The following is a 13528-nucleotide window of genomic DNA, read 5'->3' as shown; positions in this document are numbered from 1 at the left end:
CATACACAAGAATGCGAAAATTAGCACTCTAGACTGACCTGTATATATTTCTTGACGTTTTTGTAATAAGTGATATCACAATATGTGTTTGATTTATGACGTTTATGCTTACCCTGTTTAAATTACAGTGATTTGTACACACTACCACACACTCTTCACATGGCCACGACCATCACAAGGGGCACTTTTTCTTATTTAGTCAGTTTTTTTTAATTTAGTCCGTTTTTTATTACTAGTATCACAACGAACATTCGTTGAGCCAATCACATAGCGTTTTCTACACTTCCGCGTTAGTAAATCATACCATCCACCCGACTAGCTTTCACTCCCTGCAAGGACCGGTAAACGCGAGTCCGGGTTCCCGTGCTTGCAGCTTTGAAACCCGAGAAAGCTGTTAGATAATTTGTCAAGTAAGTTGATAACTAGTTTTCTGACACGATATGTGTCACTATTTTTTACATGGCGTAAACCTCGGCGCTCCGAGTGCATCATTAACTAGTACATCCCCTTATTTTTCTCACAGCTAACGCAAAGCGTCCCACACACCGTTTCATGTAAGTGCATTTTTTTCAACTTTTTGGGCATTCACGCGGCCTCGTAACCTAGTATCACCGCACCTCTAAAAGTTTAACCACCTGAGCACAGTTCACTCGCGATCCGCCGATACAAACACTGGGTCACACAATGCACATGAATTTGAATGCAGGTTTTCGTTATTTTATTAGTGTGATACATTGATATGATGGGCTACATATTGTGTATTTCTGTTTTCAGAGCTCCTTGAAAAAGGGTGATGGCCCGAAATGCATTGGAGCAACAGCTAATGAAACGCAAAATCCATTGAATATCAGAATAACTGTATAAAAAATACTTCTACTGGATATGAATGAAAATATCATAAAGAAATGAAAAATATATAAATAAACATTTGAACCTCAAATTGATTGAAGTCTTCTGTGAAGAACAAAAAGGAGTGCCCTAAGACAGGGATGCGTCCATAATTTATGTGCGCACATCTTTTTACTAAGTACAGATAGGGAACATTTATCTCTAGGTAACTGCAAACAGGGACACTATTCTCACTGAGTAACATCAAATAGGGACCAATCATATGCAAACAATACTTTTCTTTTGTTCCAGAGTAGAGGGTCAGTGACCTACCAGTACAAGCTATAGTGTTACATGAAAAGCAGTGACAGGACTGATTTGCATATGGCTGCTCTTGCATAGTGGCACTGTAAGCAAATGGCGACCCAGTATAATTACCATTAACTGAGATAGAATCAAGCATTCCATTGATCAAGTTCCTTAGAATCAAGCATTCCATTGATCAAGTTCCTTAGAATCAAGCATTCCATTGATCAAGTTCCGGTCTCACAGCAATTGCACTGCTTTGCATAATGGCACATGATTGTATTTCTGCACATACTGTGTATGCAATAGACAGGAGCACCTATAGATTGTTATATCCCTTTAAACGGGAACTCCTGTTATCAGCAGGGATTGCCTCCCAGCTCATATGCTCACTAGCTGTTCTGTGTGTGTGAGGGAATTCTGGTGTACTGCTGCGATGCTGCTTCTTTTATACCTGTGTGAAAGAAGTTTGCATGTGAAGGAAGCCTGATTAGAGCTTGAGAGAGTTAGACTGTGTGCATGAGAGTTGGAGAGTGTGAATATGTATGTGTACACGTGTGAGTGTGTGCGAGTACGTGTCAGTGTGTGGGGGGGTTGAGAGGGAGTATGTGCGTGCGTGCGCGTGCGTGTGTGTGTGTGTAAAGTTTGCATTGTTTTTCCTTATCTGTGTGTGAAGGACTCTTACTGACGTGCAGGTTGCATTCGCTTATGAAGAAACCTTGCACTGCCGTGCATCATGACATGAACGCGAGGGAAGAATGCAGACGGAGGGAAGAAAGAGAGCGTGTAGAGTGTTCACTGTTTTTCCGGATATGTGTGTGTGAAGAAATCTTACACTGCTGAAGGCCAGGCTATACTTCCGCTTTTACTGTGGCTGTATGCAATGTTCATTGAATTGTGTGAGGAAACTTTGAATTGGCGTTATCAATTCGGCGTCATGTTGCTGGTGCTGGTGGTAGGTTCTACCTGCGGATGACTCTGCTGCGTCTGTTTTGTTTATAAGAAGAGGCTTACACTCGGGCTTACACTCCTGCCGTCTATGTTGTACCTCTTTTTGGGTTAGTAGTAGCGTGCATATTTCTGGTTGTACTTGTATCCGTGTGGTGTGGCTGTTGTGAAGGTTGCACAACTGCTGGTTGGTCCGTACCTGTTCTCTGTCACTTGTGAACGCCTCTTGTCTCTTCTTTTTATAAACCCTCCAAACTATTGGCTGTGTCAGTGGTAGTTTGTATATTAACCCACTGAGTTTTCATTAATTCCATTCACTCTAATGCCAATGAGAAGGTCATTGACCCCAAAGCAGTATTGTTGCAATGCTTCATGTCCTGTAAATGATTATTTCAAAGGCAGGCGAGGGGTGGTAAATAAGCCAAAGGGACCTGCCGCGTCACATGAAGACCCAGGTTCAACTGAAAGCTGCCCAGGAACCTTCGCGCAGTTTTAACGTACTTGGGCTTTAGAACAACTGCTAATGATGGGGGCGCATTTAAAAGCAAGAATATTTGTAGTTGGAGAAGTATTATGTTTTTCCAACTACATATGTGGTCGCTTTAGTGACTTTTAGTTGACTTAACCTGCGATGTAGGTGGGTCACTGCTAGGAACATTACATTGAATGTTTGTTATGTATAATCCAGATGTAATTTTGGAAATTACCTCGTGAGCAGAAGAAAATAAACAATGAGAGATTAGTTGTGGGAACAAGTGGATAAATCCTCAGTAGGTAAACTACTGTCTGGACAGACCAAATCACCTAGAACATTTGTAATATCTGGAACTATTCCTGTTATAATTATTGCTTCCTTCTACAACAGCTCTGGTCCGTGAGGAAGAAATTGTGGAAACTTCTTTTACATTTACCAAGGAGCTTCTATAAAACTAGGCAACACTGGGAAGAAAGCAAATAGGTTATTTTCCAAACCATTCTTTCTAAAACCACATAGTAATTTCCACTGCGCGTCCTACTAGTTTTAGGCAAAACTCCGATCAAATTCTTTCTCATCTATACTCTTCACATATCTTGTTCATGGAGGTAGGTCGTGGTCTCTTACATGCAGCTCCAGGCGTTACAATTTCCACAAATGTTAGAATCCCTAGGAAACACACCTGGACATCACAGTTCTATTACACTTAATAAATTGACCAGATGGGTGAAACTTCGTTTTGGTTCTTTGATGGATCTATTGGTTCATCAAGTTCTTGATACCCGTTTGAAATTATGTCATGCTTTGGATGAGTATCTGAAGAATAAGATACATGCGAGTACCTATGTTCTTATTTTCCTATGTTATCCATTTTAAGAAATTGGATTGTTATTTGTGGTGGGTGACTACCCACCTCAAGGAATAATCACAACCCTACTTAGGGTGAACTATCAAAGTCACTAAATTAACCTGTGCATCAACCCCTGAGCTATGGCACAGAGCAGACAGGCTTAACTTAGGGCTACATGGAAAGTATGTGTGCAGAACCAAAACAGTAATAAGGTTGAGATTCAAAAGAATACAAATCCCAAACTAAATTTGAAAAATAGAGTACAGTTTAATAAACAAAATGACACCAAAATGGCAAACATCCAATAAGGGGTTTTGCAGATATGAATTATTAAAATGTTAAGTAGAAATAGTGCCAAGAAACAGAAAGTCTAAATAATAGACAATGGTCACGGTAAAAGAGGACCTAGGCACAATTAGACACTGACCGGATGATCACTGGTCAGATATCCGAATCACATACATCCTGGTCAAAGATTTTAACTTCTGACTTTATTCCTATAAGTCGCAATCCACACAGGAGTACACTTCTAAAGCCCTTAAAGACCTCAGGGGCAGCACTAAGAACTTACAGAGGGGCAGGCAGAAGCCAGCAGAAGAGTCCTGTCCAGGCCCAGTAGCCACTGGTCAGCTGGGCAGTTGCAGGAAAAGTCCTCTTGTAGCGTGTTGTGACACTGTAGCTTTAATAGGAGGTCAGTCTTATGACCATCAGAGTCCACTTCTCACTCATGGGTACAACAGGGAAAGCAGGTCCAGGCTTCTAGACTTTTCTCAGTTCTCGGACTGCAAGTTCAGTCCACTTCTGATCCTCCACAGATCCACTAGTGTTCTCTAGTGGAGGCCTGGAGATACCACATGTTTGCCTGGCACAAGCTACTGGGTGGAAATGATCGGTTAGGACACCCTAAATAATGAGGTCAAAATTCCCAGTGTAACTTTACCAACTTTGGGCATTTTCAAGATGGCCGAAGTTTTTGGCCACACTGAACTTGGGCTCCGAGGGCTCGGGATATGTGCCGATAGTGTACTAAGGTAATCCTGGTGTTCTCCCTCATCTAACGCTAAACTCTAGTTTTAGGCAGTCCCTGTACCCAGTCCTGCCAAGTTCCCCAGGCCCATTTGTAATGTGCTGCTCCAGTCCAGGTTGTTTTCAAATACTGGGTCTAGTATTCTAGTTTATTATATTATACAACAGGACTACAAGTCTCACATTTCAAAGAAAAACCTAGACTGGGACAGCATATCATGCTTGGACATCGGAAACTTGGCAGCTATGTATATCCCCAACAAACTCAGAGACCGAAGCCTGGTAGAAGAAAGTTAAGCTTTCTATCTGGTTTCCGTGCAGGCTTCAGTACAGGGTCAGTACTTGTAGAAGTGACAGTTTTAGTTAAAACCTAACTTGACCTGGACGCAAACACCATTGTGGTTCTTCTTGACTTATGTGCTGCTTTCCACAGGGTGTTGCATGACATCCTATTGCAACAGCTGGGGAATACAGGAATAGTTGGCACCATAGGGAAATAGTTAAAACCCTTCCTCTCCAACCAAAAGCAAGCAGTACATCTTCTCCATTTTACCTCGAGTAATAGAGAGGTTAGATTGTAATATCACAGGGCTTAGCCCTTAGTCCAAGTCTCTTCAACGTCTATATTGTCCCCCCTTGCTGTCATTAAACAAGCTTGGAGATTCAATGGAGTGTCCTATGAAGATGACATCCAGTTAATGCTTGCCTTTAAACACCTGGATGTCTTTGTTATAGCCAAGTTTCAGGGATGCTTATCAGCAAAGGCAGAGTATATGCTTAGAAGCTGTCTCTGCTTAAACTCGGAAAAGTCTGACATTCGAATATTAAGTTCATCCTATATATTGGATCTGTCTCATCTTTGGCCTACAGAACCGGGCAAACCTCTGGCCTTCTACTATTGCCAAAAATCTGGGAGTAAACTAGATAATGCACTATCTTTTAAGTCATGCTTTAATGCTAACTAGGAAGTCCGCTTCTCTCTGCTGAAATCTTAAGAAAGACACTTAAATTCCTACTGGTACATACCAGAAAATTAATCATCCACACGTTGATTACATAGAGACTCGATTATCTTTAACATCAGAGAATTATTTCAATACCCTCATCTGTATAGAGACTTAAGTTGGGCCTGTCATCATATTCTGAAGCTGCTCCATTCTGCATTTACTGTTACCTAGCACAGGGATGCTCATTTTGGAGGGGCTGTGGTGCTTTATAATTTTTATTTATTCTTTCATTCAATCATCTCAGCAACTAGAAAGTGGATACACACAGAATGTTTTGCGATTCTGTTTACCTTCTTTGAAGTGCACCCCAAATATCATATGGAAAAAAACAACAGACCTGTTAAGCAGGTCTAGTCACTGCAGCAGTATTGATACTGTGATATCAATAAGAGGTACACTGTGATGGAGGCTGGTCTGGGTGCAAAACTGGGCATTAGTTACAAAAGCAGGGTGCCTACCTGAGTGTTAGTTACATCACCTTCTCGCATGGTAGACCTCTTTGAATTTAATCAAGATATTGGGCCCAGCCCACAAACCATCCTTTCAAGGGCACAACAACTCCTCCCCACACCCAAGATCTTTTGTCCCTGTCCTGGGAGGCAGTTTTCACATCTCTTTCACCTCCATTGAAATGCTAATTACTGGATGACAGAAGGAAAAGACCCAAATGCAGCTTTAGCTTTCAGGGGCTTCAGGCCAGAGGTGACTTCCTATAAGCCATCCTTCCAAAATATGTATTGCATATGCAACTTCACCAGTAGATTACGTTTATAATAAATATTTCAAAAAGTCAAAAAAAGTAATTTGTGCTGTTCTTTGGGGGAGGGGAGTGTTAACATTTATTAACCTTATTTTTGAATTCCACAGCTTTCCTATGGAACACCCCACCCATGCTATGTTGAACATAGCTTTGAGGGTCTAGTCACCATAAGGATGTGTTGAACATTACCATTTCACATGTACTACTTTTAAATACCATGAACCCTGCTTGATGGTCAGTAAGACTACTTAGGGGTGACTTATAAATATTTAAAAGGAAGGTTTAGGCCTGTCAAGAAGGGGTATTTTGACTGGTCAGATTTGTAGTTATAACCAAATCCAAATCCAAAAATTCTTTATTTCGGCCATTTAGACCATAAAAGATACACATAAAAACATACATCATACAAACATCCACATTATATTAAAACATACTTTAAAAGAGAAAAGAAAAAAGGGTAAAAATTCAATTCCCTTTGGTAATCAGGGGGCAGATTGTCATTACAGTCATATCAATGTTCCATCCTTTAGTGGTCAGGCTTTTAAAAGTTTTCTCCTGATCTGCCACATGGCCATTAAAAATTTGGCAGCAGCAAATACTATATGAGGGGAAGTATTTGTTTTCAATATTCTGTATGAAGTCAAGAGGCTCCTTACGCCCAAGTTCCTACATAGAGGCACTAGCCAATATTTCCTTGGTCTATTGTAGGCTGGGCAAAAAAACACGACATGAATTTCCTCCTCATCATAGTTGCTGCACCCAGGGCAAGTTTTATCATCCCCCTTTGCCCATTTACATGTGAACGATTTGATTGGCAGAGTGCCTAGCCTCTGTAGTTATAACCTGCACAGCCAGGTTACTGGTAGCTGCCCAGCAGTCATGTTTACATTGCCACTGTAGTGATTGGCACATTTGAAACCGCAGTCCACTTGTGACATTAAACACAGGTCCTGGGTACACCTTGATACCATATACTAGAGAATTATAGGCCAGGGGCATAGGAAGATATTGGGAAGAAGACACAACAGAAAACATTGTTAAAGAACAGGATACCACACAGGACATGTGAATGATTTTACTGAACCCATCCTGACTTTGCTGCTGTGGTTAGTGAGGAATCAATGGGCCAATAGCAACATGAATCCAAAGATGCCAGTGCAGAGTTCAACTATAAACAGAGGTATTGTGTGGTCAATTGTACTATAGGCTGGCGACAAAGCAAGGAAAATCAGGGCAGATGTCTTGTTCTCAACCAGGAAGAGGGGAAGCTAATCTCCTATGCTGGTTAGGGACGTTTTGCTCCAATGCTCATCCCCCATGAATATGAAGCTCCAGGCTGGTGGCTGGCCAGGAGGTGGTTATGTTCAGCATATTCTTGAAGTTATCTCATTGCTTGCCTTTACATTATTTTAATGATGAAATGGAGGTTCAGGATAGGCCCTTCGTACCCCAGTGTTCTTGGATCAATGGTTATATTTTTGTTCAGGAAGAGCTTGATGGCAAATTGTTCCAGAGGGCCTTGGGGAGGCATTGATCAAGTTAGGTAATTCTGTGCAGTGGAGAGAGGAGTTGCTTGGTCCGCCCTTAGTTGGCAGGGTATGCCCAGACGTGGGTCCCTTAGTCAGTCAAAAACTTTATTTCGATTAAAAATCACAAAAGTTGATACATGCCATACGAGAGGTGAGCTAGAAGCACTTTAAAAACAATGCATACCATTTAGCAATTGCACATCAATTTTTATCATTAGAATATTGGTCATGATATATATAAATATACACATAACACATTAAAACCATATTAAAACAAGAAGAACCCTAATATGTATACCATTTACAACATTTAGTTCCAGCGAGCAGCAGTCCAGAGATACCAGCAAAACTACTTCAAGGGGCAAAGTACAAATATTGTAAAGTGCATAGTGCAAAGAACATTTACAGGACATAACTTTATCATGGGACGTTCAATTTTAGACGAATAACCCACGCCCATCCCAAAAACTTCGCAACAGCGATCACTATTGGTTCTTCCAATGATGTTGTCAGAATCCTCACAGCCACAAAGCTCGACCTGGGTCCTTTACTCACTTTGCCACTGGATTCAAGCTAGCCAGGATGCTTATTTCCGGTCCAGAGATGACCTGGCTTGGCAGTTCCGGCTGGACTGGTCCTATAAGGGACAGGGTCAAGACTAATTTGCATATTACTGGGTCTGAACTGGGGTGGCAAAGTGAGCTAAAGAGCGATGATGGATTCAACCTAGATCTGTGACTGGGGCTGGGTGTCTGAAAAGTTTCAGCACTCCGTTCATCATCTCCTTGTGTTTGCTTTGTTTGCACTAAATTGGCAAGGTATGCCCAGTTGTGGGTACCTTTCTCACTTTCCCACTGGATTCAAGCTAGCCTAGCTGATGAGGGCTGTTATCCCGAAACCAGTCCCAGGATGTTTGTTTCTGGTCCAGGGAAGACCTGGCTTGGCAGTTCAGGCTGGACTGTTCCCATAAGGCACAGGGTCAAGACTGATTTGCATATAGCTGAGTCTGAACTGGGGGTGCGAAGTGAGCTAAAGAACGATGATGGATTCAACTCAGATCAGTGACTGGGGTGAGTCTGAAAAGTTTCAGCGCTCTGTCCATCATCTCCTTGTGTTTGTCATGGATGCTAATTAAGCAACCAGGGTTTATCACTTCCTAGCTGATGATAAAGTTCTTCTTGGTTTGACTGGATTCGTTGTAAATCGCTTTCTCAAACTAAGCCCATTTGGCTGTCTTGATGGCATTGTGATCATATCTCATGTGTACCCCTACTATGGTGTTTGCCATCTTTATTATAAGATTTACACCACTGTTATTCCAGATTACAGTTGCTATGTGTCAGTTCAGTGAGATCCCTTGTAAACCACTAGTTAGTAGATGTGGTGTCATCCTTGGGTATTCTGGGTTTGGCAGAAGGCAGAGCGTCTGGATGGGATGCTAGATTGAGATTGCTGCTATCAAGACATGTTAGGGTCTGCTGGTATGGGTTGAATGAGTTTGACGGCAAGAAAGGGTTAGTCAGACACCTCAGTGCTTATCTTTCTGATACACCCGAAAGGATTTTTTAGGAGTAAATTTTAAATTTAAATTGTTGGTCTGTGGCTTCAATTTGAGAATTTACAGAAGATGAAGTCGAGTTCAGATCAGGACTGTGGCTGAACTGCCATGTTATGTATTTTTAACCCGTAAATGAAAATAAATTGGGCCTAGTGATTTCCTCGAGGGCAGTGTTGGGCCACGCCGCAACAATATGAAGCTCAGTGGATGTATGTCACTGAGAAGGTCTACATCACGTTTTACTTATCCATTGTTTCCCTGGAGATTATAAGTAACCAATTATCACAGTTTTATTGAATTAGGTCTGAATGCACAGAATCAGTTCAAGGACCTCATCTGGAATGGCAGGGTTGTATACCAGAGGGTGCTTTACCACTACTGCAGTGGAGGAGCTGAGAATATTTATTAAGCATCCGCAGGTTCTGCTGGGAAGGCTAGCTCGACCCTCCCAACCCTCCTCAATTGCTTTTCTCTGCTTTCGATGAAACATTTTTGACTTTGACCGTTAAGGCTGTTGAGGATGGCAATTGTCTTTTTTTCTGAACTATGACTCCATAAGCACAACTAAGTGACCAATAGATTTGGTAATAAGGTCATGAATCTCAGAGAAATGCCTCAAGGTATTATTTAATCTGTTGTTGACCACCGATACCGATATACAGCACAGTGACAACTTTTTTAGACCAAGAACTATTTACACATTAATGGAGCAGTGTTGCCATTTTATGTTTCTACATATATTCAAATTGTGAACCGCTAAAGTACAACAAAGGTAAGAAACTGAGAAATCTTGGTATGGACTGCAGCCGCTGGGAAAGAACCTTTCTGAATAATGACATACTGACCGATGAAGCACTAGTCTGAAACATTAAGATGATGAGACCATGTGATGTTGCTGAAGTAATGATCAATGGCCTGAAGAATGAAACGTACCTGTTTAAAAATCAGAACCTTAAATATGGAAGAGGACCAAGTTAAGTGGGAATGAGAATAGAAGGAATTCAAAACGTGGCAAACGTCCTGGTGTTACTTCCGGTGAGTACTGCTGCTCAGGCTTGTACCACTGGTCCTACAACAGCTTCAGTTTAAGTGCTGGCCTGGCTTTATGTGGTGTCATCAAACTTTGCTACTACTGCCTTCCGATTCGTCAGTATTACACGATGTGTCAAGTGTGTATTGAAAGTTTTGCTTTAGGATCACGTGACCGTTTATGGCCAATCACATTGAGTAGTCTTCGAACACCACTTTACATGTTCGCAAAATTAGAGCAATTTAACCAAGTATATGGCTTGGGCCCTGAATCCCGTCACAGAGTGCGGCTCAGTAAGAATTTGAAGATGTGCGGTGTTGTGATTGGTCAGTATTGTTCCACTGCTTCCTACCTAGAGTGGGATGGGGAAAATGGCAGGTGTTCTGGACTATCTCTGAACAGTGTGTTGCTGGCGTCACTTACCCGAATAGATCTTCCCCTCACGGGTTAGAAGGGCAGCTCCCACCCGGAAGTTACTGTAGGGACAGTAAGCCGACTCCTTGGCCTTGTGGCATGCTTGCAGCATGCGCTGAATGTGCTCGGGCTCTGCGGGAGGGATGGGAGAAGGGGTGCTTTGGGCCGACTCCACCGGCGAGCGGTTGCTAATGATGCAGTTCGTCCTCTCCTCCGGTGTTTCCATCAGTCTGCGTCGAAACAGGAGGAAGCGGAAGCAGCGGGTGCCAAGCTGTGGCGTTAAAAAGTGAATAAAAGGGAAATTCATGAACTAGTCTGGAGAGTGTGTAGCTCGAAAGAGAGAGAGAGAGAGAGAGAGAGAGAGAGAGAGAGAGAGAGAGAGAGAGAGAGAGAGAGAGAGAGAGAGAGAGAGAGAGAACTTATAGAACCGTAAGACACCCTCTAAGCTTTTGTGTGTGGTATAATACGAGGGAGTGTCGGTGAGCTCTGCCCTTGGGTTTGCAAGTGGCAGGGGCAGTGAACGTCTTTATTCTAATACGTTTTATATGTGGCGGCTCCATCCTCGCTATAGTACCATCCTTTATTTAAAGAACTCAGAAAGAAACGTGGCAATGGGCGCCTAATAAAACATATTCCAATTGTAATAAAAATAGGAATAATAACCCTGACTCATGCGTCTTAAACTCTTTGGTATTTACATTTTCTTTTACCTATCCCTAACACACACCTCTCTTTCCCTTTTCCTGTTCGCGACGTTTTCCGCCTGTACCTCGCATCGTCATTCCTGTTGTCCCCCTGTCCTATATCTGTCCCTATTACCCCATTCCCTCCCCCCCCCTCGCTGCCTCTTTTCCCCTGCTCTCATTGCTCTTTCCTCCCTGTCATTGACCTGACAGCTTGTGTTATCCTCTCCTTCGCTTGCTGTGATGGTGTGACCCGCCTCCGTTCCCCTCCCTCCCGCTCCATGCTCCCTTCTCTGTACCTCTTCGGAAGCCCCTCGTGCTGGCGGGTCTTTCTCTCTTCAGCCTGAGCCTGAGCCTTGTTACTGAGGACCGTAGAGAGGGGCAGTTCACGGCCGGTGTCAGGATGTCTAACGCAGAGCCTCAGTGTAACCCCGGAGCTGCCCTCCCATTGGTTACTTCCCGCTGCACCTCCTGGCGCCGGCTCCTCCTCTCATTGGTCGGCACACAGCCCTTTACCTCGGCAGCTGGGCTCTAGATATAATAACCCCTGTCCAGCTCCAGGTGTGCCAGATGCGCCTTAGCGAGCGAAATGCAGGCTCCCGCCTCTTCCTCCACTCTCCTGAGACCCCGAAGCCCTCCTATTGCCCCTTCCCAGTCGACTACCCAGTGTCACCAGTGACATTTTATTTTATTTATTTGAGTTTTATATACCGCTGGCCAGACCCGTAAGTATCAGAGCGCACATACTTCTTCATCCCTGGGTTTTACAAAAACGAATGCATTCTGGGGGTCGTAGTCTCAATTCATACCTATCGAATATATATGACTGAAGTTAGATACAGCACATTGTCTTTCTAAAGGCACTGCCAGTACTGGAACTTTGTATCACAGTTTTATTGACTTCCTGGCGACCCTGCCGTAGCCCCCTTCCTGAGTCCAGAAGCCTCTTATTGCTTCAAGACTTTTTCAGTATCCCAGAGGCTCTTCTAATGCTCAAAAGTGGCTGGATGGCTCACTTCACCCTGGGTGTGATGGAGTGAGGTGGCAAAAGCAAAATTTTGTGTACCTCTCGCAAAGTTAATGTCCCATAACGTTAATATTTACTAAATGCACTTTTTATGAAAATTAACCAACCATAGAGTAAAATGCACACATTATTTTATTATTACACACGGGGAGAACTAACTTGTTTGCATGATTGCAATAAAAACTAGCTAATATGTACTGTTATTGTGTTGTGAATTAATGCACAGCTTGAAAAATAACTAAAACACAATTTAAATGTGCTTATTGTATTCATTTATGTGGTGGAGAGGTCAAAATGTAAGTATAAAATGCATTTATGTGGCTTATTTGCTAGGTAACAACTATTTGGGAAACATTAGTTAGGTGAGAGGTAAACAGAACGGGTTTAAATTCAATAATTTACATAAATCTGTGTTTGTTTTTACGATAGTTCCAAAAGTGGCCTCTGAGGCCTATGCGAAAGATGGCTGCTTGGGTAAACTGTGAGCAAGTGCTGAACTGCGCAGGCGTGCCAAAAACCTGCAAGTCAGAGTGAACTGCCTGTGCTCGAGGAGGAAAAAATAGAGTAAGGAGGGTCAAACAAGGGAGGAATATTTAACGACCATAGCAACTCAAACCCCTGCAGTTACTATGAAAAACAATGAGAGATGCTAGGTCAGTGATGTTGTCTGTCAGCTGTGTTGGACCAGAAAAAGTGAGTCCACCAAACCACTAATGAAATATTGCTGGGTTGAAGAAAATTCCCATCAGCTCACCCATATGGTGGAATATCGTCATGTGGGATAAATCTCATAAGTCCAGATCTCACCCTACGCACCTGGTGATTGTGCGGAGAAGGATTATGATAGTATTTATCGCAACCACAGCAATTTTCAAATAGTGCAGATGGAGTGCAGTGCTAGTGAAAAACAAAGTGAGGAAGTGTAACAATAAAATTGACTCAAAGGACAAAAAATATGTTTATTAGATATTATCCAAGAGCCAAAAATTAAAACAACGCCTGATAGTTTCAAATAATAACTATCTGTTGGAGCGGTGCAGTGGGGTCAACATGTTCCAGCTCTATTGGATGAAGTATCCAAGCATTC

At 42.5% G+C, this 13528-nt stretch overlaps 1 protein-coding gene across 1 annotated transcript in view; it reads right to left on the bottom strand.

The window, feature by feature from the left end:
• CDA (cytidine deaminase) overlaps window positions 1-11820 on the bottom strand; it is a 169974-nt gene extending 158154 nt beyond the window's left edge. Inside the window, exons 1-2 of the mRNA XM_078642999.1 lie at window positions 11714-11820; window positions 10741-11002 (exon numbers count right to left, since the gene is read on the bottom strand). Of these exons, the coding sequence (XP_078499125.1) occupies window positions 10741-10957 (217 nt within the window). The 5' untranslated portion in view covers window positions 10958-11002; window positions 11714-11820. The remainder of the gene's footprint in view (window positions 1-10740; window positions 11003-11713) is intronic.
• Window positions 11821-13528: the final 1708 nt, after the last annotated feature.

The sequence above is a fragment of the Lissotriton helveticus genome, chromosome 5_1 (genome assembly GCF_964261635.1).
Source record: "Lissotriton helveticus chromosome 5_1, aLisHel1.1, whole genome shotgun sequence".
In the NCBI taxonomy this organism is placed as follows: domain Eukaryota; kingdom Metazoa; phylum Chordata; class Amphibia; order Caudata; family Salamandridae; genus Lissotriton; species Lissotriton helveticus.
This window is presented reverse-complemented; position numbering and strand designations above follow the sequence as displayed.